Source organism: Malus domestica, chromosome 15, assembly GCF_042453785.1.
Source record: "Malus domestica chromosome 15, GDT2T_hap1".
NCBI classification, from domain to species: domain Eukaryota; kingdom Viridiplantae; phylum Streptophyta; class Magnoliopsida; order Rosales; family Rosaceae; genus Malus; species Malus domestica.
Window position 1 is genome coordinate 40906715 of NC_091675.1, and position 25762 is coordinate 40932476.

The 25762-nt window shown below is 38.3% G+C and overlaps 1 protein-coding gene across 1 annotated transcript; it reads right to left on the reverse strand.

Moving 5' to 3' along the window:
* Positions 1 to 23447: 23447 nt before the first annotated feature.
* Positions 23448 to 25184, reverse strand: LOC139191928 (uncharacterized). Its single transcript, XM_070812958.1, has 3 exons — positions 24909 to 25184; positions 23617 to 24392; positions 23448 to 23493 (listed from the first exon to the last, which is right to left on the reverse strand). The coding sequence occupies exons 1-3, from the start codon at positions 25182 to 25184 to the stop codon at positions 23448 to 23450; spliced, it is 1098 nt and encodes a 365-aa protein (XP_070669059.1).
* Positions 25185 to 25762: the final 578 nt, after the last annotated feature.

Below are 25762 nucleotides of genomic sequence, written 5' to 3' on the forward strand. Positions count from 1 at the left end.
AAATTAAGAAAAACTTTTATTTTTGAGTTTTAAAAACAGTGCATATTTTAATTTTGGAATAGTGATTTTAACTTTAGTTTGGACAAATTATTGAAGATATAAATAACTAAATTACTAGTTTGGGCAAATTATTTAGAAACATTGATTTTATGATGGTGAATAAGCTTTTTTGGTTAAAAGATTTCTTGTATACCATATTCTACTAGAGTCAAATAAAATGCCAATTTAGAAAAATTACAAACAACCAAGGCCACGTAGTCTGCGAGGTGGTCCATAATATAATGGCCTAGTAGTTGGTTTTTTGAAAAGCTTAAGGGTAAATTAAAAAAAACTACCTTAATTATGGATCAAACCACAATCTCATACCTTGAGTTTTAAACATTGCAAATTCATACCTTAACTTATGAATTCATTGCAATGTCAAACCTCCGTTAACTTTTCTGTCAATTTGGCTGTTAAATAATGATGTGGCAGGAGTGGGGTCCACTCATTCGCCAAGTGGAATAAAATAGCCCTCTCTTTTACTACACCATTTATCTTTCTCATCCTTCTTAGTTCTCTTTCTTCTCTATCTCCTCTATCTCCTCTATCTCTTCTACTTCTACACCACCGCCACCAACCCCTCACCGTATCACTCAATCCTCACCGTCCATCATTCCCTACACCCATTTCTTCTATCAGACCCCCTCGCCAATCCCTATGATTCAACCTCACCACATTTATTGTCAAAGCCTCATCCTTATCGCTTCTAGCATCCTCCTCTTCCCACCTCATCAGAACTCTCAAAGCCCTAATCCCATTTCCTCTTTCAAAACCCTTGCCCCTCTCGCCGCTCCTATCATCGAGAAGACTTGCAGCCATCGTTGAATCGATTCAGGAATTTAATACTCCTAAAACTAACAGCGTTCCGTATGGAGAGAAAAAAAGGGTACTTGAAGAGTAATTGGCCAAGAACCTAGACGATGTCGAAGCTCTGAGGAATTTAATGGAGTTTAGGATCAAATCCCGTAAGATGACTGAAGCGATTTAGGTGTTGGAGCGCTTGATACTCCAGTTGACACCCTCTCGCGGCTTCATCCCCTCTGACCCCCCGCCCCCTATTCCAACTTTGATAGCCCCACCAATTCGAGTTGTACTTATGGAGCCAAAAATAATCACAAGGCGACACGTGGTTTTTTGGACAAAAGAGGATAAAAATACCCTTGAGGTACAATGAGATTCCTACGCACGAGCAGCGGGCAATCATCGTTCAACCAAATCAAAAGTGCCCAAAATAGATAACAAATTTAAAGCTATTTCATCCATCCTCATCCTATATTTTCCACAAGGTAATTATTTCATAACCTTCAAAACATCCTATATAAATTACATAACCCCCAAAATATTTATTCCAAAAATGTGTTGATTAACCAATTAATGGATTAATTGCCTAATTAATCCATTAAATCACACATTAAACCATAAGTTACACCCTATCCATATAAATAGGCTCCCATTTTCACCAAAAGAAACCATAAGTTACACCCTATCCATATAAATAGGCTCCCATTTTCACCAAAAGATCATTCCAACATACTTGCAAAATTCCCAATACTCTCCAAACACTTTTCTCTCTAAATTCTAACTTTGGCATCGGAGGTTCTTCGGCCAAAGCCCCCCATATTCATCGTGGGCGTGTGAGGCTCTTGGCTTTAACTCTAAGGTGTTAATTGTTTTATAGGTGCAATTTTGTCCAAGATCAAGGAGGAAGAAATTTGCATCCATAAATTGGTGCTTTCATTGAGAGAAGAAATCCACACTCGTAGAAGACTCTCGCATAAAAAAGGTTTTTCTCAATTTTCTAGTCTACTTGTATTTTTTCGTACGTTCTTATTATTAGAATTTTTTATTTACAAAGATTCTTTGATAAAACGTAAATGAAGAATACAATGGCTAGAAAATTAGAAAATTCCACAAGTGAAAATTTCAATATTCAAGAAATGGGACCACGGCGATCCACGAGGCTAAATGTGATTATAGGAGCGGCACCTTCGTTACGGGGCTCCACCATGGCAACCACCACAGTGGCCACGGTCACCACTACCCGCAGCGAGGTCCATGGTACCGCTACCACGGCCCGAGAGACACCTAAAGTACTACCGAAGCGCAATGATCCTCTATCGAAACAACGACCATCTCATGTGCAAGATATTCGCCACCACTCTACAAGGCGACGTGCAAGATTGGTTCTACACCCTGCCGCCACAATCCATCCGAAATTTCGACGAACTTTCCTTGGTTTTCACCAAAGAATATTCATCCTATCGCTCGATCAAAAAGAAGTCCGACCATTTGTTCGACATCAAGAAGAACCCAAAGGAGTCACTTCGTGACTATGTGAGGAGGTTCAAAGTAGAGAAGGCAAGGATAGTCGAATGCAACGACTCGATAGCTAGAGCAGCCTTCCAAAAAGAACTTCCAGCAAACCATCCACTGTTCGGAATAGTTAACAGCCTAGTAGTTGCACAGACTTGTTTGCTTCTGTAAGTAAGGCATCTGACTGCCAACCCTATGGCTAACAACTTGGTAAAGTTCTACACCAACACCTACAGCTGTATAGGCTACGCGAGTTTGTCTGCTTATAAAAAAGTAGCATGTCTGCCACTGGTTTATCAAGTCTAAAGGTTAGGGCATGAACAAAAGAAGCAAAGATGAAGAAAAGTGAAAGAAACATGTTTATAAACAATTAGCAAAGGCCGAAGAAGTTCAAGCAAAACAAGAGCTAAAAGGAAAAATAAATAAAATCCTAAAGGCTACTTAGAAGACTACAGTAGCTTGGACATCCCACGACTACTCGATCACCACACCTTCAACAGTTGTGACGCTCTTAGCAGTGGTATCATCTAGCGCTTCTCCCCCGGCTACCCCAACTTGGGCATTAACTTGTCCAACTACTTCACCAATGGAAGCCTCAAAAGTAAAAGCAAGCAAGTCTTCCAGAGAAATAGAGAAGGTCTTGCAACCTCAAGCCCATCATTTTCACCCTTCAGCTGCTCATTCTTCTCAAGCAGACCAACAGGACGCGCTGCAGCTCATCCATTTCCCTCTTCGAACTTTCGTTGATCTTCAGTACACCTTGAACTTCCAACACTTGGGGTTCAAGCCTATCAACGACCTTCTTGAAGTGGATCACTTGATTATAAGTAGCAATTGACTATTTATCCTTTGCATAAGCAGTGAAATGAAGCTCAGAAACTGCAAACTCAAGATCTTGAATCTGAGCTGCAGAGAAGTGAGGGCAGAAATATCAGACCCCTTCAAAGCAACAAGCTTAGAATCCAACCTCTTGATCTCCTTGGCTGAGGAATGAGCTTCAGCTGCCATAGTCTTTGCCACCTCCTTGGCAGACTTGCTATATATACATCATAGCAAGCAGAGCAGTCCTTATATATTTGGTCGTATGCTGCAAAGGAACTTAGGCAAACAACCTTTCTACCGCCATCAACAAACTTGGCACAAGCATCCATGTCTTCAAGCAGATCTAGTTTCAAAAGCACATAGATCTCAGCAGCCTTCCCAAAAGCAAGCTTAGTGGATTTCTCATAGCTACCCACGCGAGCAGTCTCTTCCTTCTTAGCAGGCGAATCAGCTTCAGCAGCAAAAGGAGTGGGCTTTGGTGCCACTTTAGCAGCAGAGTCCACCTTATCGCTATTCATAATAGCAAGCCTCTCCAAAGGTGAACCGGACTTAGCTCCCAATAGACATTTTGGTACAGACTTTGGCACTAGGGGCATGACAGGACCTTTACGCTGAGCAATCCTATCAGCAATTGTACTAGCCATTCTCGATATGGCTGGTGCCATAGGCTCAGATTTAGCAGCCTCATTTTTTTCTTTCCATTATAAGAAATTATGTTAATCACAAGCATTTCGGCAGCAAGAAGACCCTCATGAGCAGCGGAGAAAGTCTTCAATTTTTCTCAACCAGCATCTCTTGAGCAGGTAGGGAAGATCTCTTCTTTCCATCTTCATTCATAGTAGGCTCTACGACAACGATTAGACGAGCCAATGCATCCGCCTTGATCCTCTTTACCTCCTCTTTCGGGAGCAACCCACATTTCTCTCAGCAAAAAGAACTAAGTAGCCAACGTCATTCACGGTACTCAGCAGATGAGCTCAACCTAGCATTCTAGCAGGCAGAAGGCCTGCATGCCCAACATTCCAGACCCTATGAGGCTCACGACCTCCCCATTTCTTTCAGTCGCTAATTTAGCTCGAGAAAGGTCCAATATCCTAAAGGACATGAGCCATGTGGCTCGCCTAGTATTGCGCCCTAGCGCCACAATTCATGACCCCAGCTGCACAAGCTGCCCTTGGCTCTAGCCAAGCCAAACAACCCAAGCAGTGGCCCTTGCCACGATGCCTCTTCGGCCCATGCCGAGTTGACTTCTGGCCCCTGCCAGTCGACATGTGCACCACCCCGACGGCTGCCTCGTAATAGCACTATCCAAGAAGAAGACAAGAAAAAATTAAATTTTTCTTACATCGGTGCAGCACGGAGAAGACACAAAAATTAAATTTTCCTTTACGTAGGCAAGATGTAAAAGATTGCTAGAGGAGGGGGAACAAATATCCTTTAAGCTCTCTCTCTCTCTCTTGTAGGGTAGAATAAATCGCTCTCCAAAGTTGATTTAATAACCCACTTAAGGTGTACTTAAATAGGCTTTGAGAGAAATTGATTTCCCTTTCCTAAAAGGACCTAATTTCCTGTTAAAGAGAGAATCTACATCAAAATAGGAAGCAATCCTACGTTTCCTAAAGCAAGATGATCTCTACACCTGCTGCCCTTTCCTACGAGCAGCCCAACAGGTGTGGGGGCATTTGTGGAGTAAAAAATAATCAAAAGGCGACACGTGGATTTTTGGACAAAAGAGGGCAAAAATACCCTTGAGGTACAACGGGATTCCTACGGGCGAGCAACGGGCAATCATTTCAAAAGTGCCCAAAATAGATAACAAATTTAAAGCTATTTCATCCATCCTCATCCTATATTTTCCACAAGGTAATTATTTCATAACCTTCAAAACATCCTATATAAATTACATAAACCCCAAAATATTTATTCCAAAAATGTGTTGATTAACCAATTAATGGATTAATTGCCTAATTAATCCATTAAATCACACATTAAACCATAAGTTACACCCATCCATATAAATAGGCTCCTATTTTCACCAGAAGATCATTCCAACACACTTGCAAAATTCTCAATACTCTCCAAATACTTTTCTTTCTAAATTCTAACTTTAGCATTGGAGGTTCTTCGGCCAAAGCCCTCCCCCCCATTCATCGTGGGCGCATGAGGCTCTTGGCCTTGACCCTAAGGTGTTAATTGTTTTGTGGGTGCAATTTTGTCCAAGATCAAGGAGGAAGAAATTTGCATCCACATTACTCGTTTTAAGGTTGTAACAAAATATGCGAATCTTACTTTTGTAATGTGTATTTGAAGCCAATAAAGATACGAGATAGATGAGGGAGAGAGAGCACCGAGGAGAGAGGAGAGGGATTTTTTTTAATTAATTAATTAATTTTATTCCAATTGGCGAAGGAGTTGATTTAACAATCAAATTGATAGAAAAATTAACGAGGGTCTTACATTGAAACAAATTCATAAGTGGAGGTATGATATTGCAATATTTAAAACATGAGGTATGAGATTATGGTTCGATCCATAATTGAGGTAATTTTATGTAATTTACCCAAATTTTAAACAGTACCTTTTCAAGATCAAATGATCTGGGCCATTAAAATTTGATCCAACGGCTACAATTATTATAACTTTTAGAGGAACCTCCTATTTGTTACCAATGGATCAAATTTCAATGGCCCGAATTATTTGATCCTTAGACTCAGGATCATTAGATCCAAAAAGGATATGGGTTCGAAATTAAAGACGTTGCTGATTATGTTAAGCCTGCCATTATTTCAATAACATCGCTCTAACAGCAGCGTATATATGCCTGTACATGAATTAAGAAATCAAATTACTATAATTTGAGTCCCTGGCAGGTTGCAAATTGCAGGCGTGTGTAGGTGCTTGTAGGGTACTCACGCGTTAGAGGTAGTACAAACGTTTCCTATGAATCAGACTAACAGTTATGATCGACAAAAATGAAAACAAAGACTAATAGTGATGAAATTAAACATATTTAATGTTGCGAGTTATATATTAGTTAAAGTGTAAATAGTAGTTTATTGTCCCACATTGGTGAAGTACATATGTAATACCAATTATAACTCTTATATATACTCCACTTTGGAGATTAATGAATATATAAGAAATTCCCAAATATTGTCATATATATTTTTGGTATTTACCATGTTTAGTTTGATATGGCATCAGAACAGTTCGATCTTGGTGACCTATGTGCTTTAATTTTGTGCCCACCTTTGTCGTGATTTCCTTCGTTGAAAAACAAAAAAAGTGAATAGTGTCGCGCTACAGTACATCGCTTTGCTACAGTGCATGAACACTTTGTGAACAGTGATCCTCTATAGTGCCATAACAGTGATTGCTACAGTCCGTGAATATTCTACTGCTACAGTGTCATGAACAGTGATTTGCTACAGTGTTCTTGTAAATTGTTTTCATTCCGCTGCATATCTTTTGTGCCTTTATTGTTTGTGATTTAGTTCAATGGCTCAATATAATCATAGTCTTGTTATGCATCTTGGTGGAAAAAATAAATGGATAATTGATATTGGGACCACTGATCATGTGACTGGTGACCCTAGAGTGTTTAATGAGTTATGTGACTATGTTCATGATCCGTATATTACTAGTGCAAATGGAGCACCTTCCCCTGTGAAGGGTGAAGGCACTATCTCTCTTACTCCAACCTTATCACTGGTCCGTGCTTTACTTGTTCCTGATGTTAAGTGCAATCTTTTGTCAGTAGGAAAACTTCTTGATATCTTATATTGTTCTGCTCACTTCTACACTATGTATTGTTATTTTCAAGGCATTCAAACTCAGAAGATAATTGGTCGTGGTAAAAGAATAGGGGGTTTGTACATCTTGACTATGGAGGATACTGTTGTTTCCAATTCAAATAATCATCAAGTTTTAAGTGCTAGAGTGGATGACAGACATCAAATTTGGTTGTGGCATCGACGATTGGGACATCCATCATTCAGTTATATGAAGCATCTATTTCCTTCTTTGTTTCGCACTTGTAGTGATTACGAGTTCAATTCTGAAACATGTGTCATGGCTAAGAGTCATCGTGCCTCATTTCCCGTAAATGATTCTAAAGTTACTTTGCCATTTGATTTGATACATTTTGATTTGTAGGGTCCGACGAAAGTTACTTCTAATGGATTTTTCTGTTAGTTTGTTACTTTTATTGATGATTGTACTCGGTTAACTTGGGTTTTCTTGATGAAGAATAAGAGTGATGTTCTATTTCTTCTTCAAGAATTTTGTACAACGGTGTCTACTCAGTTTTAGACCAAACAAAATGGTGAATAACGGAGAACAATATGTGAATCACACTTTGGCATGCTTTTTTCGTGATCATGGTATTATTCACCAGACGATTACTCCGTTTACACCCAACAAAATGGTGTGTCTAAACGGAAGAATCGTTAAATAATGGAGGTTGCTCGCTCCTTGATGTTGGATAAATGTGTTCCTAATCATTTGTGGGGTCATGCTATTTTGGCTGCTGTGTATTTGATCAATCGTGTTCCAAGTAGGGTTCTTGATTTTTCAGACATCGCTTGATGTGCTACAAAAACATGTTTCTCTTGTTTTTGTATCAAAGCTTCCTCTGAAAATGTTTGGGTGTATTGCATATGTGCATGTCTACTCTTATCAGCAGAGTAAACTTGATGCATGTGCTCTCTGATGTGTTTTTATTAGGTATGCTAACAATAAAAAAGGCTACAAGTGTTATCATCCTCCGACTCATAACTTATATTACCATGGATGTCACCTTCCATGAAGTAGTTTCGTATTTTGTGAAATCCTCTTTCGACTCTCCACTTCAGGGTGGGAGGGGGAGTGAAGTGCAGATTCGAAGAGATGGTATGGATGATGTGTTACATGCAAAATTGGGAACAGAACCTATTATGTTGCGTGATACTGATCAGTCGGCTACAGAAAGTGATCGGTCACTTATCATTCCTGGAATTATTTCTACTGCCGACAGATCAAATGTGCCCAGTGAGTTGCATGTTAATATGTCTGACGAATTACCTTCTGATGATCGGTTACCTGCAGCTGGTATGTCTGACGAGTTGCTTGATGATGGTTCGTCCAGTGATGATTCTTCTAACAGTTTGGTACAAGATGGTGGCATACATGAGGTAAATTCTGACGATTCTTCTACTTATCAGTTGCCTCCACGAGCTAATCGTGGAAAACCTAAAGTACAATATGAGCCTGATATGCATTCCAAAGCCAAATATCCTATCAACAATTATGTGTCTACTCATTGTTTGTCCAAACCATATGCATCTTACATATGTCGGCTATCTAGTGTATCAATTCCAACAAAATTGCAAGATGCTTTGTCTGACCCTAAGTGGGTTAATGCCATGAAATTTGAGATGGAAGCTTTGGAAAAGAATTCTACTTGGGATTTGGTTCCTTTACCAAACAGGAAGAAAGTTGTTGGATGTAGATGGGTGTTCACTATTAAGCACAAAGCAGATGGTTCTATTGACCGGTATAAAGCCAGATTAGTTGCTAAGGGTTATACTCAAACCTATGGGGTGGACTATCAGGAGACTTTTCCTCCTGTTGCCAAACTTAATATTATGCGTGTTCTTCTGTCCTTAGAAGCAAACCAGGATTGGCCTCTGTTGCAGTTTGATGTTAAGAATGCTTTCCTTCATGGTGATCTTAAAGAGGAAGTTTATATGGATCACCCACCTGGTATCAGAACACCTTCTGGAAAAGGTGTTGTATGCATGTTACAAAAGGCTTTGTATGGTTTGAAATAATATCCTAGAGCATGGTTTGGGAGGTTTACAAGTTCAATGAAGAAGTTTGGGTATATTCAAAGTCATTCAGATCATACTTTGTTGATGATATGATAGTGACTGTTGATGATCAGAAGGAGATACAACGCCTTCAAAAGTACCTTGCTACTGAGAATTGGGTGAATTGAAATATTCTCTTGGAATCGAGGTTGCACGATCCAAGCATGGTATTTTTCTGTCTCAACGGACGTATGTTCTTTATTTGTTAGCTGAAACAGGTATGTTAGATTGCAAACCTATTGACACTTCGATTGAGCAGAATCATCGTCTGGGCTTATTTCCAGATCAAGTTCCTAGTCATAAGGAACAATATCAGAGGCTTATGGGGAGATTAATTTATTTGTCTCACACTCGCCCTGACATTGCTTATACAGTTAGTGTGGTAAGTCAGTTTATGCACTCACCTAGTGAAGCTCCTATGGATGCAGTAACCCGTATTTTGAGGTACTTGAAAATGGTTCCTGGCAAAGGCTTGGTTTTTTCCAAGAATGGTCATTTGAATGTTGAAGTAGGGGTGGGCACTTGGAACCGAAAACCGAAATCGAAACACGAATCGAATCAAACCGCACCGAACGGTTTGGTTTTGTGGTTTTGAAACGGTTTCGGTTTCGAAACTGAACCGCGGCAAAGAAAACGGTTTGGTTTCGGTTTTGGGTTTTCAAAACTGCACCGAAACCGAAATCGCACCATATAATAAAATTAATAAATAAATGTTATATTTTAAATTTTTAATTAGTTCAACTAGGTTACTAGACTATCATTATCATCTAGTTTTGCACTTCAACTCTTGAAGGTTGAAACACATGTCCTTAATTCATCTTCTTAAAACTCCTTTTTGGTGCAGTTTTGTTGCAATTTTTTGCTCCAGTTTTGGTGCAGATTTTCTGCAGTTTTGATGCAGTTTTTTGCTACATGTTTCGTGCCGATTTGATGCAGCTTTGCTGAGTTTTTTGTTGCAGTTTTGGTGCTATTTTTCTGTTGTTTTACTGCGTTTTTATGCAGTTTTGGTGCTGTTTTTTGCTGCATTGTTGCTGTTTTTGTTGCAATTTTGCTGCATATTCATTAATTAATATATAAGAAAAATAAGATCGTCTTATGCATAAATAGGTGTATATTTTAAATTGTACATTTTTTCCTCAAAAACCAAACCGAAACCGTTTGAAACCGCACCGAACCAAACCAAACGGTTTGGTTTCATTTCAGTTTTGGCTTCAAAACTGCACCACACCGCACCGTAAAAAGTTTCGATTTCGGTTGTGGTTTCACTCGAAACCGCACCGAACCGCACCGCGCCCACCCCTATGTTGAAGGGTATACAGATGCAAATTGGGCAAGTTCTATCACTGATCGCAATCTACATCTGGATACTTTATGTTTGTGAGTGGTAATTTAGTTACTTGGAGAAGCAAGAAACAAAAAGTGGTGGCTAGATCAAGTGCAAAAGCTGAGTTTCGTGGTATGTCTCATGGTGTATGTGAGTTGTTATGGTTGAAAAAATTGTTGAGAGATCTTGGGTTTAAACCCAAGGGTGCTATGAAACTTCATTGTGATAACAAGGCTGTTATTGAGATTGCTCATAATCTAGTGCATTATGATCGAACAAAACATGTGGAGATTGATCGACATTTCATCAAGGAAAAGTTGGATGCTGGAATTATTATGTTTCAGTTTGTGGGATATGAGATCAACTTCCTGATGTTCTTACTAAGGTTGTGTCTAATAGTGTGTTTTCCAACTCGCTTGACAAGTTGGGCATGCGTGACATCTTTGCACCAACTTGAGGGGGAGTGGTGCGAGTTATATATTAGTTAAAGTGTAAATAATAGTTTATTGTCCCATATTGGTGAAGTACATATGTAATACCAATTGTAACTCCTATATATACTCCACTTAGGAGACTAATGAATACATAAGAAATTCTCAAATATTGTCATATATATTTTTGCTATTTGCCATGTTTAGTTTGATATTTAATTCCTTCAATTCCTAGAAGAATCAATGGAGCACGACCATGGTGTGATTAAATATCAAACTTAATATTTGAGGGGGAGAGGTGTAAATGAGAGAAACTAAAAACCCTAAAATTATGGTGTGATTAATTTACGAACTTAATATTTGAAATACTGCGATTTTTTTCCAACAAAAAAAAAATGCAATTTTTATCTTTTTTAATGTATGTCACTTTCCATATCAATTTCCACAAAAACTATTTTTAATTGATATGGCTATCCACCTTAATAGCCATATTAGAGAGCATAAAATTGTGGTATATTTAGGCACTACCAAAAAATAGGGTTGCCCTACAAAATTTTGCCCATCAAACAAAATTTGGACAATTGAAGGGACTTTACCCCACGAATTTTCAGTTGGTAGGGCAAAAGTGGTCAAAGTTTAGCGTTTACACAAAACCTTTACGGGATGAAAGGTGATCATAGGGCAAGTCACAATTTGTCGAGCAAAACTTTGGCGTGAAGAGGGGCGCAATATTTGAAGGTTTGCCTAGTGAGTCTTGTGTTCGTCAGCTAGATTGACTTCGCCGGACAATACTGTTCGTCAGCTAAGTTCTACTGTTGGTGGGGAAAGACCCAACCTTTGCTTGACGTTTTCTTTGTACTTGCCCAATGGAGGGGTTTGTCGGTAAAACCCTTATTCATCACTTATAAATATGTGCCTTCCTTTTCATCTTTCTCCTAAGTACCTTCCTCTTCCACTTTCTTATCCATGCCTTCCTCTTCCACTTTCTCCCCTTCTTCTTTGCTTCAATACCCCATTATCCCACTACCCAAACCCTACCCTTTCACCACTTTGCACAAAATCCCCAAGTACCTTATGAAGAGCAGTAGCAGCAAAGGCATGGATATCATGACCTGAGTCCACAACCAGTAGATGAGGGGCTTAGGCCTACATGGCTAGTTAGAAGAAGAAGGTGAACCTTCAGTTATGGAGGTCTAGGAAGTAGTATTGATGGTAAAATCAGATCAATAAGTGTGAGAATAGCAAGAAGTGGAAGCCAAATTGTGGAGGTTTGAAGCAACTATAATATTTTTAATAGGAATATTATAACGAAGAGTTGGAAGGGAAATATAGATCGCGTGTGAAGTAGTTGAGTAATTTTTCTACGTTGAAGAAGGTGATGACGAAGAACATGGAGAGGATTCCACAGTCATGATCAATTATATCCCCAATAAATGCATGTGGCAATGCAAAGTCGAATTTGTCTTGTATCATAGCATTGGCTGATAGCTTTTAAATTTCTCGTCTTTTCTAAGTTCTTTTTATAATAGGTTCCAAAGTTCTAAACCCTATGGTTAAGTATTTTTTCACAAAAGACAACATTGTACTTAATGGAAGTATAGAATAAACTCTAAGTGTTTTTGAATCCCCAACAAATGTATGAGGTAGTGAAATATAGGATTTGTCTTGTATCATAGCATTACCTGATATCATTTAATGAATAAGTGGTGATGAGTGCGAAGTCCAATTTTCATCATTTCAACGATCCCATATCCAGGTATGTATAAAAAAAAATAAAAAAAACACCCCCTCTTCCTCCATTTTTCAGCTCACTTAAATCCACTGTTCTGAAAAATTCTCAATGCACAATCCAACCATTTGACGGTTTGAATATACTTCGAGATCTCCTACGCAAACGAAAAATCACAATGTAACTGTCGTTTTAGTTCCTATTTTGTTGATTTTTACAAATATAATCCCCAACCCTAGAACAATAAGATGAACGAACCTGATCATCAATTTAAACTAGTGGATACAACAAAAACTTTCATTCTAATTGGTGGAAGTATATAATACTCTAAGGGTGCGTTTCTTGCACTAGACTACCTTGGACTGGACTAACTTCAAGGACTAATTTGGACTAACTTAGAATAGACTAAACTAGACTAACTTAGTGAAGCGTTTGGTGCAATGTTAAACTAAAAAACAGAATAATTAACAAATTATAATATTATAATATTTAATATATATATATATATATCTAATAATATTTTTTATTAATTCCAACTTTCTTTTTTTTCCTAAAAATTCTAAAACATTCTTCTACCTCTCCCTAGAGACTTCTTTACTTTTATTCCTCTTCGGTTTCGTCCCTAATATTTCCTTTCCTCCCATCTTTTTCCTGCAAACGCTTCCAAAACCAATTTTCATTGCAAAATGCTTCAAAACCATTTTTCCTACAAAATCGCCCCCAAAACTACTCTCTCCTCCCTCTCTGTCTCTTAATCTCTATTAAGACTGTTGTTGTTATTGTTTTTGTTGGAAATGTGCCCTAAAACCAATCATATGATGATACTTTATGGACATTTCACTTGTTAACCTAATCTAGTTTAATATCAAGGGCAAAGGTTATTGTTTGAGCCAACTCATATAAATGTTATACGCTTAAACAATAAGTCCAAGGAATATGTGATTGGGAGAATGCGATCTAAAGAAGTTAGATTCATGAGACCATTCTTTCGTAGACACATCCTAAACGTTCCTGATCATAGGATTGCCAATTGGGCATTGACAGTCCGTTAAGATCAGTACGTGCTGTGTCTTCTCTCAGGGAGAGTGACTAGTCTTGAGTCATTGGTGTGTGTGACATCAAGACAAGCATGTAGGTGCTCAATAATGAATGAGTCCACTAAACACGATCAACGAGGAGTTCTCATACTCATATCACATGAGAACTCATGGTTGGGATAATGCAAAGTAGTCTTTTGACATGAGGCATCATAGTTGTCTTGTGGTTAAGTCCTTGATCTTTGATCATGTCAAAGTCACTCCATCAGGAGGGTGTCCACGGCATCGTCGGGGTTAAGCCACTTAGCCATGGAGGCAAGTGAATGCGCAACAAGGGATCTCTAACCTTCAAACCGTTTGGGGGAGAATACTCTATGATATGATTAAGAATCTCTGGCCAGAGTATGAATGAGATTTAGGAAGTCGTTCCAAATCACATTCAAGGTAATCATATAAGCACACGAATCACATTGGATAGTAGACACGAATAAACTATCAAACCAAACAATGTGGTCAAGAGTATTGTATTAGAGAAAGACCGTATTGCATTTGTAATCCTAAACTGAATAGGTTCTCCACCTCTTCTGATTAGCTTGGGTAACCATGATATGCTGCTAGGTGTCACTCATGGTTTGTAGAAGCCCTAAACATGTATAATCACTAAAGGGAGAATTGAAAGTAAGATTCAATTCACAATCGATTTGAAATGGTTTTAATCGCCCACTGCCTCGCTAAAAGGAACCTAATGGATCGTACACCGAGTAAGGTAGAGATTGAAGAAAAATCAGAGATGAGTAAGAATAATTAAATGGTTTAATTATTTATGGCAAGGATTAATTAATATGTTAATTAATCAAACGAATAAGTTCGTTAAAGACCTCGGGATAGTTTTGGACCTTAAGGCCCAATGGGCTTCGAACGTCAAGTCCATTGACAACTTAATGAATAATGATTCACAAATGCCCAAATAGCCCAATGAATCCCTATGGCCGGCCATTTAGAGATGGAGTGGGTTTTGGACTTATTTACAAGTTTGCCACTCCAATGAATTAAGGTATAAATATGACTTTATAGCCAAAATTCATTTAGGGTTTCTTTTAGAGAATTGGAGAGCACATATCTCTCCCTTTTCTCTCTAAGAGGCCGGCCACCCTTGGAGGGATTAGCTAGTAATCTTTCTCCTCCAAGGTCACTCATCTCTTCTTCACATCTTACCTTGGTGTGGAGACTTAGAGGTTCTCAATTTTGGGAACTTGGAGAAACATATTCTTTCATCCAAATCCATGGATCTAAGAAGCAAGGAATGAAGGTTCTCTCCTTGGGTGATTAGCCTTTGCTTATGCAAAGAGGAATCTACAAAGGTATAAATTTCTCAACTCACTTTGATTTGAGTCGAGTCTTGGTTCACCAATCTACTAGGCTTTGAATTTCATGGTTAATGTTTTGTTTTTAAGTGCATACAAGCATGATTCAGCCTTTAATTGTTAATTGCATGCTAATAGATGTTGCTTAAATGAACATGTTTTTCACAATATTTCCTTCAAGTGGTATCAGAGCCTAGGTCTAGTAGTTGGTGAATCCTTTTGGATTTTGTAGTTCATAGTTTTGATTTAAATGTTGTAATATGTTACAAGCTTTATTCTTGTTTCTTTGAATGTAAATTTTGTTTGAAAATTTGCCATCTCAAATGTTGTAGATGTAGTTCATATGAGCATGAATATTGGAGCTAAAATTTGGTGCCATGTTTTTGGGAATTTTCGGCCAAATCCAAAGGGTGGATTTTTGGGTTCTTGTTTGACTTGTTAAAAGTGTTTTCAAATAACTTTTGGAACCCCTATGTACCCTAGTTTGGTTATATGTTATTTCCCTTAAGTTTGAATGGTTTTGGGATGTTTTTTGGGTGAAAAATGTTCATGGAAATTTTTTGAGTTTTTCATGAATGTTCTTCATTGTTCTTGACATTTTAGCCAAGAACAAAAAGTTTTGTGTTTTGATTCAAAGTTTTGATTTATTTCATAAAGTTTATGTTTTTTGTTTTTTCAAATGTTTAAATGTGTTAGATATTTATTTAGAAAGGTGTAAGAAATATTGGTAGGTGTGTAAGGATTAATTCCCTTTCACACACACCACTTGAATGACATTTATGTCATGCACCACTTGCATGCTTTATGTCTAAAACTACAAATCAACACACACATCACTCCCTTCTCTCCAAAACCGGCCACCCTACAAGTTGGGTGTTTTTGGAGCTTTTATGCAATTACATAAAGTTTGGTTACTTTTGTGTAATTTGTAGTTTGACCCAAAAGTTTACGTATTTACGTAAAGGCCCAAAATCATTAAAGGACAAATTGTTTTGTTCCTTTAATGAAGTTTTTGAATTTGTTGAAATTTTTGGGTTCTAGTTGTAATTACATGAAGTAGTGAACTTTTGTGTTTTTACAAAGTGACCCCAAAAGTTTAAGTTTTGCAACATAGCCCAAAACGTTGAGGTTATTGCATTTTGGCCCAAATTAGGATGAGAACAAAATGGTTTTGTCTCTTTAAATGAGAATTGGATTTTCATTTCATTTAGCTCCATTTAAATCAATTTTATGGATACAAAAACCAAATGAAAATGTTGCATTCAATTTAATTAGTTAAAGTGTTAATTAATTAAAGGGTGATTATGAACCTAAGCCTACGATAATTGAGCTATGTGAAAGGCCGTTTCAAATTTGTTTGAACCATGGGAATGTGTAGATTAGATTTTGGTTGTAATTTGATTTGATCAAATGTTGTAAAAGAGCATAAGCTTTTCTTTACTTTAAAGTACTCATTTTCTTGTTTTATTTGATATGCATGAAATTGGAATAGTTGGGGTCCAACGCCCCTAAGACAACACGCCTTAATGTGATTAAACGCGTAACTAAAATCAATCACCATCCCTAGACCGAGATTCAACACTAGGCTCGTGTTGAATCTAAACAAAGGTTCATAGTCATAAGGCCCTAAGGCAACTATATAGTCCATCAAATGAATGCAAAGTTTATGTTAGTAGTATCATATACTCTTGCTTTAAAAACCGTTTTATAAGCATAGTGGGAGTATTATATACAACTAAAACAATCAAATGGACCAATAGTTGTAATAGGACCAAAATTGTTTTAATAAAGATTAAAATGAATATTTATATGTGATGAGACCTAAAAACTGATGTGAAAAATAAGTTAACACACAAAATTAAACCCTCTTTTTATCAAATGTAGTAAAGTATGTAAGTAGGGATCGTTCTAGGCCGGGGATTAGGAGGGATTGCTAAACACTTGAAAACTGACTTAAAAACATAAAAACAAAATTTAAAACACTAAACTAGACTCAAAGAATGCAAAACTATACTTTAAAATACTTAAACAAACATAAAACTCAAAACAGCAACCTAATGACTCAAAACTGCCTAAAAACCACTTTCTGGGCAGTTTTGAGAGCCTAACAAGAACTTGGACGAAGTTGGATGAAAACTTGAATCAAAACACTTAGAAACACAAATCAAAACACTTTCTAACTAATCTAAGACTTCAAAATAAAGGGGGATTTGTTTTGGACGAAAATTGAAAACAAAACAGAAACTTTAAAACAAAACAGATTGTAAAACGTTTTTGGATGAAAAGGATGGATAAAAGGCTAGTTAGGAGGTTATTCTCCACACATGACACATTTGCAAACAAAATGATTTTCAGTTGTTCTTTCAATAAATTATGAAACTCAACACCCCAAGTTAATTAGATACGCTTAAATTAACCTTCAAGTTCTCCTTAAGTTAATGAATTGGATGGAAAAGCGCATACAACAATTCAAAGCATTCCTCAAAGGTTCCTTACGTGATGAGCACAATAAAGATACAATCAAGAATCATGAAGCACAATGAGAACTATAAGTGTTGACGAGGCATTCGTTACTATGATGAGCATGAAACTAGTGCCAAGAATTCATTCAACGCGATCGTTTTCAAGCGACCTTCACTACTTGTGATTATAAGATTGTAACTATTAGGTGAAACTCCCTCATAATCTAGCATCATATTCATGCATGAAAACTAAGCGTGCACTCTCAATCAACATACACAAATAAGTTATCAATCAAGTAGATGAACGAATTGAATCCGCAACTTATGAAATAACAACTGAATGTAATCAAATCATATTGCAAGCATGTACATGGTTTCGAATCACCCCCTAACTAAGAGGGGTTTAGTTCCTCATACTCACAAAGCAAAGATACATAAAATTAGACATTAAAATCAAAGGAAAGAAAACACCTAAAATGCTCCAACTTGGTAGCAAGTGCATCCAAGATTCCTCCTTTCCCTTGCTTGTGGCATGAAGCTTGTGGACAGATTTTTGGGTGGATTTATGGTGTAGAATGGATGGGGAATTTTGTGGAAGGGTTTAGGGTGAGAGTGGAAGAGTGTTTGATGGTTGGGGAGTGGTAGAGAACTAGGCAAAGAGGGTGGAAGAAGGTGGAGTGGCTGTTATGTTTTCTAGGCACTAGAATGGTGTTTTTGAGGTGTTTTGCTTCCTAGGGTGTGTATGGACGAATTTCTGTGATAAAATGATGAATATGGGGGATTATCCTTTGGCCAAGGGGTGTAAACATGTATTTATAGGCCCCAAAAACCTTAGAAAATCAGGTTCGGTTAAGGATGAAATGCATGGCAATTTGTGTGTGTGGTGTGCAATGGTCCAAGGGTGAAAATGAAGTGATGATGCAAAGTGTGAAGGGTAAAATGGAGTGGTCTTGTAGCTAGGGGGCATGAATGATTGTGTACATTGCATAGAGATGGAAAGGGAGGTGAAAATGTGTCAATAAATGGGTCAAAGGTGCAGCAACATGTGGTACACAAGGCATGGGATTCCAAATGTGAATGATGGAGCATCAATTGGTGCATGTAATGGATGTAAATGTTGTCTAAAATCTAATGAGTGAAGGGAACAAGAGGTATCAAGCAATTGAGTGTAATAATTAAATGAATTGAAGCATGAAATTAGAAATTATGTAGGGGACAAGAGTGATCAAGCATGGCATGGAATCCAAAGGGAATTCTATGTGGTTTGCATGGCAAGGAATGCAAGTTGGGGTGACAGATTTTTGGGCTGTTTTCTTCATCTTTTGGACCATAATTCTTCATATTCTTGGCCTCTTTAGTTCTCAAATTCGTCCATCCACTTGGCCCATGCATTTGCTATCCATTCCAAGCCCGAAACATGCTCCAAAGGCCTCCAAAATGCATCTTCTTGCATACTTTGTACTTAGAGTCTGAAAACACAAGAAAATGACTTTAAACATTAAAACAACTAAGGAAACACGACATAAATGCACAAGAACAAGCCAACTAAGTCGCATAAATATGCTCCTATCAAATTCCCCCACACTTAGCTTTTGCTAGTCCTCGAGCAAAACAAAGAAATAAAACGAAACAAAACAATTAAAACACAACCTAAACCTTCCAACATTTGCCTCAGGGATTTCCAATACACATGACATGTTAAAAATCATTATCCCCACAGATTTGAGTCATCTTTACACTTAAGCACATACTTAATCATAGTCACCACTTACTAGTTCACAATTAATCAATTAAAACAATGTTTTTGATGTAGTAACATGCCTTAGAGAATTCGCTCAATTCCTTACAAGATATGCACTCAATTTTCACTCAGATTTTCCAACTACACACCCTATACTAGTTATATGTGAGAAGATTGAGGTAGATATGAAAACGAATGCTCACATATATGTATCACAAAGAAAGCAATTTCTGGAGTTAATAAGCATGTTTAGATATGATCTCATGAATGGAATGCTATTACTTAGACGCGAGAACCAGTGACACCATATGCTCATACCAAATTCAAACTCCACATATTGAAACGCATGACACTCAAGATGAAGTTAAGGGTTGTAACGGGGCTTGGGGTGATGGCTAACAAATGAAGGATAAGGATAACAATCGTTCTTAAAGCAATAGCAAGTAAGTAATGAAATTGAAACTTAGAATTCACTTAGATTGCAGAAATCAGCTTTTAGACACGAAGGGAAAATTCAAGCAATAATTAGGGCCGAATTCTATGTTTTGGACCCTTTCTTCAACAAGCAGCACTTTAAAACTCTTTTTCGCATATTTTTCAACTCTTTTTTTTTTTTTTTTTTTTTTTTTTTTTTTTTTTTCAACTCTTCTTTTCTTTTCAACAAGCATAATAACTCACACTTCCCCCACACTTGTTTTCTGCCATACATTAATCAAAAGAAATTCAATTTGAATCGTGTTTTACTATGCTTCAAGAACAAGGGTATGGATGGTCCTAAACTAGGCTAGGTAAGGATAATGTGGTTTAACAAAGAATGTAGGCTATCAAGGCTCAATGGGGTTAACTTAAACATATAACGATATGGGATACATGGCAGTTTGGCTTTGGTGGTGGTAACTACACAACTTCATCTTGAATATGTTTTATGCAAATCAATAGCATGCTTTGAATGAAATAGGCATGAGTTCTAGCATTTGGAACTAAATGATGAAACGCCTTCTAAGTAATAACCAAGCAAAGAATAATGATATCATGCAACGACTTTAGAAAACAAGAATGCACAGATTTTAACTCTCCAAATAAACGTTTAAGCTCAAGTCTCACAAGGTTGTAGCGTTAGTTTGAGTTCTTTCCTTCAAGCATGTTACAAAAACTAATTTTTTTTTTCTTTTATGATTACATGTGATTTCATAAGTTATAACCACAACCACGCATAAATAAAGAGTAAATCAAACTTTCATCCATGTTTATAACTCTCTTTAACAGTCATGCAATTACAAACCGAATCCTCATCATTGTGTTGGAAGGTACCCTAAGACATAAATAAGCGCACAAAAACAACTTTTTTTTTTTGGATTTTCAAAAACAATTTTTCAAATTTTTATGAATTTTCGGATTTTTATGTCAAAACACACTGAAACACTCCAAAACAGCTTAAAAAAAATACTTAAAACAACAAGGAACAACACTAGAAGTAATGGGTGATAAATTTCTACGAATTTCATGCAAAACAATGGTCCCCCACACTTAAATCAAACATTGTCCTCAATGTTTCAAGCATATACTCACACAAAAAATAAGCAAATAATAAACGACAAATAAACATGACAAATATGGCAAAGTAAAAACCAGACAGAGTAGAGTTTAAGAACGCAAATCTGGTTTTGGAGATAGTTGATCTTGTTGACTTTCCACAGCTTTGCTCTTGAACGGGTTTGGAATTCTGAGCGGGGAATATCAGAGTGCGGTCTGCATTCTTCTCTGCTTGTTTCTTTTGCACGGCGGGCAGGCACGAGGCAAAGGTGTTGGTCCTTATTTGTTCTCCAAGCAGATGTGGCAGCTTCTCTAGTTCTTCAGCTCGAACTCCTTGTGCTGGGTTGATTGTACGAGCTGCATTCTTCTCTGCTTGTTTCTTCTGTACGTTGTCTCCACATGCTGCTGGTATCATTTCCGCGAAGTTTAATGTTAAAATCCTTTGCATATTTGTTAATGTTTCAAAATAGAAAGTCATAACCAAAAATAATTAAACAAGTAATAAAATAGACAATCAAACAGAATAAATGGGTTGCCTCCCTTAAAGCGCTTGCTTTAACGTCTTCCAGCCGGACGATGAACACCTTCACTTCTCCTTGGAACCCACGGCATGCAGTGGGATCTCCTCCACAACATGCTCCACAAAGTTCTCGTAGTATGGCTTCAAGCGATGTCCATTCACTTTGAATTCTTGCCCGGTTCTCAAGCTCTTAATTTGGACTGCACCATGCACAAAAAGATTAGTAACAATAAACGGGCCAACCCATTTGGAACGTAACTTACCAGGGAATAGACGAAGGCGGGAGTTGAACAACAACACTTTCTGCCCAATTTCGAAAGTCTTGCCTCGAAACATCTTATCATGGAATGCCGTGGTCTTCTCTTTGTAAATTCTAGCATTCTCATAAGCTTCATGCCTTATCTCATCAAGTTCACTCAATTGAAGCTTTCGATGAATTCCAGCTTGGTCCACATTCAAATTGAAGGTCTTGATGGCCCAATGAGCTATATGTTCTAATTCCACGGGAAGATGGCACGGCTTGCCATACACAAGTCAAAAAGGAGACATACCAATGGGGGTCTTGTAAGCCGTTCGATACGCCCATAGTGCATCATCCAGCCGTAAGCTCCAATCTTTTCTATTTGGCCCAACGGTCTTCTCCAAAATCTGTTTGATCTCACGATTAGATACCTCGGCTTGGCCATTGGTTTGGGGGTGGTAAGGTGTGGAAACCTTATGCGTCACATGACACTTCTTGAGTAATGCCCCAATGGTACGGTTGCAAAAATGAGACCCTCCATCACTGATTAGCACCCTAGGCATTCCAAATCTAGAAAAGATATTAGTTTTCACAAAATCTGCCACAACTTTAGAATCGTTAGTTCGAGTGGCTTTCGCTTCCACCCACTTTGAAACATAATCAACGGCAAGTAATATGTAGGTGAAACCAAAAGATGAAGGAAAAGGACCCATAAAATCGATACCCCAAACATCAAAGATTTCAACAACAAAGATGGGTACCTGCGGCATTTGATCTTTTTGGCTAATATTACCTGTCCTTTGGCAGCGATCACATGTTAAACAGAAGGTTCTAGCATCTTTAAACAAAGTAGGCCAATAAAAACCACATTCAAGAACCTTAAAAGCTGTCCTTTGGGTGCCAAAGTGACCCCCACATGCATATGTGTGACAAAAACTTAAAATTGAGTGAAAATCTGATTCATGCACACATCTTCTTATAACCTGATCTGAACAATATTTCCACAAGTATGGGTCATCACAAACATAAAATCTAGCATCCTTTTTAAGTTTATCACGTTGGAATTTGTTTAGGGTGCTAGGAACTTGTTTAGTCACCAAATAATTCACCAAATCCGCGTACCAAGGCTCACTTACCTGGATAGACATTAGTTGCTCATCGGGGAAGGTTTCAGAAATTGGCGATGCTTCCTCATGCACCATTCGACTTAGATGGTCAGCCACCACATTCTCCACGCCCTTCTTATCCCGAATCTCAATGTCAAACTCTTGTAGAAGCAACATCCATCGAATTAGTCTAGGCTTGGCCTCTTTTTTTGTGAGTAAATACTTGAGAGCTGCATGATCAGTAAAAATAATAACTTTAGTACCAAGTAAGTATGATCGGAACTTATCTAATGCAAATACCACAGCAAGTAATTCTTTTTCAGTGGTGGAGTAATTTAATTGAGCATCATTTAATGTCCTAGAGGCATAATAAATAACATGAGGTTGTTTGTTCTTTCGTTGCCCCAAAACAGCACCAATCGCATAATCCGAAGCATCGCACATCAACTCGAATGGAAGGCTCCAATCTGGAGGTGTGATAATGGGAGCCGAAGTAAGAGCTTCTTTTAATTGCTTGAATGCCGTGGAGCATGCATCATCAAACTCGAAAGCCACCTCTTTTTTAAGCAATCGGCATAGTGGTTGTGAAATCTTGGAGAAATCCTTTATGAAACGCCTATAAAAACCTGCGTGACCAAGAAACGAACGAACCTCTCTAACCGAAGTTGGAGAGGGTAAGTGACGAACAAGGTCTACCTTAGATTTATCCACTTCAATGCCTTCTTCAGAAATAATATGTCCTAGAACAATACCTTGCTTAACCATGAAGTGACATTTTTCCCAATTAAGCACAAGATTCGTTTCAACACAACGTTTCAAAATTAAGGTCAGATTACTCAAGCAATGATCGAATGAATTACCAAACACGCTGAAATCATCCATGAATATCTCAATAATTTTCTCCACATAATCAGAAAAGATACTCACCATGCATCATTGAAATGTCGCAGGGGCATTGCACAAACCAAATGGCATGCGCCTGTATGCAAAGGTGCCAAAGGGGCACGTGAACGTTGTCTTTTCTTGGTCCTCCGGAGCTATCACAATTTGGTTATATCCGGAATATCCATCAAGAAAGCAATAAAATTTATAACCGGCTAACCTTTCTAACATTTGGTCCAGGAATGGCAACGGAAAGTGATCCTTCCTTGTCATGGCATTTAACTTCCTGTAATCAATACAAACACGCCAACCGGTCACCATACGAGTGGGTACAAGCTCTTGTTCTTCATTCTTCACCACCGTGATCCCGGACTTCTTTGGAACAACCTGCACGGGAGACACCCAACGACTATCAGAAATAGGGTATATAACACCACAGTCAAGCAATTTTATAACCTCCGTCTTTACTACTTCCAACATGGGTGGATTAAGGCGACGTTGAGCCTCCCGAGATGGCTTAGCTCCCTCCTCCAAAAGGATGCGATGCATGCACGTGGTGGGACTAATGCCTTTGATATCCGCCAAGGTCCATCCAATGGCAGATTTGTGCTCCTTTAACACCCTTATCAACTTGTCTTCTTCTTGGGTCGTGAGTGAGCTAGATATGATGACGGGTAGTGTTTGATCTTCTCCCAAGAAAACATACTTCAAGTGACTAGGTAATGGCTTCAACTCAAGTGTAGGTGGCTGCACAATGGATGGAAGTAACTTGTTAGCCAAAACCGAATCTAAAATTGAGAGTGAAGACTTACCAGAATGTGATGGCAATGACTCGAGGGCCGCGACCATTTCAAACACTTCACCACAAGGGGGCACGGCAATATGGTCAGATTCCATGTCGTGGGTTGCTTGGATTCCCCCACACTTGTTTCTTGCTCCTATGCCATGCACTAAGGCTATTTCAAGTGCATCGTCGTTCATTCGATCCAAATGTACCTGTGCCAAAGAATCAACAATGTCAATAGCGAAACAAGAATGGTCCTCCATTGGATATTTAATGGTTTCAGAAAGATTAAAACGAATAATGTCTCCATCAAACTCCATGGTTAATGTTCCCATAAACACATCTATTTTTGTTCTCGCTGTTTTCATGAATGGTCGGCCTAACAAGATTGGCAATGATGGAGCATGGCTTGAATCCTCCATTTCTAAGACATAAAAATCTGCAGGAAAGATAAGATGATTGACCTGCACTAAAACATCCTCAAGGACTCCCTTGGGATAAGCGTTAGAACGATCGGCCAATTGAATTATCACGCCATCCTGTTTTAACTCACCAAGGTTCATTGATGCATAAATGGAATATGGCATAACATTAATAGAAGCACCTAAATCTAACATGCATTTTTCAAATCTAGTGTTTCCAATTACACATGGGATAGTAAAGCTCCCTGGATCCTTACACTTTGGAGGTAACTTCCGTTGCAAAACCGCGGATACATTTTCACTTACCTTCACAACTTCTTTGTTTGAAATTCTTTTCCTAGTTGTGCATAATTCTTTTAAAAACTTTGCGTACCTGGGCACTTGCTTAATAGCATCAAGTAAAGGAATGTTCACTTGGACTTTTCGAAAGGTATCCAAAATGTCCTTTTCGCTTTCTTCTTTCTTCGATTGTGCAAATCTGCGAGGGAAAGGAACAATGGGCAGATTAATGTTCGAAATCACAACATTTGGAACATTCTTACCTGAGGTGGACGGATAGGATGTCTTAGATGGCTGCGGCATGGGTGATGGTACCCTTGCCGTGGGGTAGGTGTTCTCATCTTCCTTGGGTTGTATCTTCTCATCTTCCTTGTTTCTCACCTCTTTTCCACTTCGTAATGTGATAGCCTTTGCAGATTCGAAGCCATCCTTTGGATTGACCACCGTAGTGCTTGGTAACTTACCATTTTCACGGAATTGCCCCAAAAATTCGGCCATTTGGCCCATTTGCTTCTTCAGCTCATTAACCTCCTTTGCTTGGTTCTGCATTCCCTGCGCCATGGTGGTTAGTAACTGATATGTTTTATCATCATTCATAGACGTACCTGGGTTGGTTTGGGAAGATTGTGCCTGAGGAGGTGGTTGTGGTGCCATTGGCCTTGGAAAGAAACCCGGGGGTTGTCGGAATCCACTTTGTTGGCCATATTGTGGTGCATCTCTCCATCTGAAATTGGGGTGGTCACGCCATCCCGGGTTGTATGTATTGGAGAAAGGATCATTCCTTGGTTGGTTTTGATTCCCATAACCTACAGCATTGGCCGATTCCCATCCTCCATTCTCAATTAATTGAGGGCATTGATCAGATTGGTGTCCTTGAATGG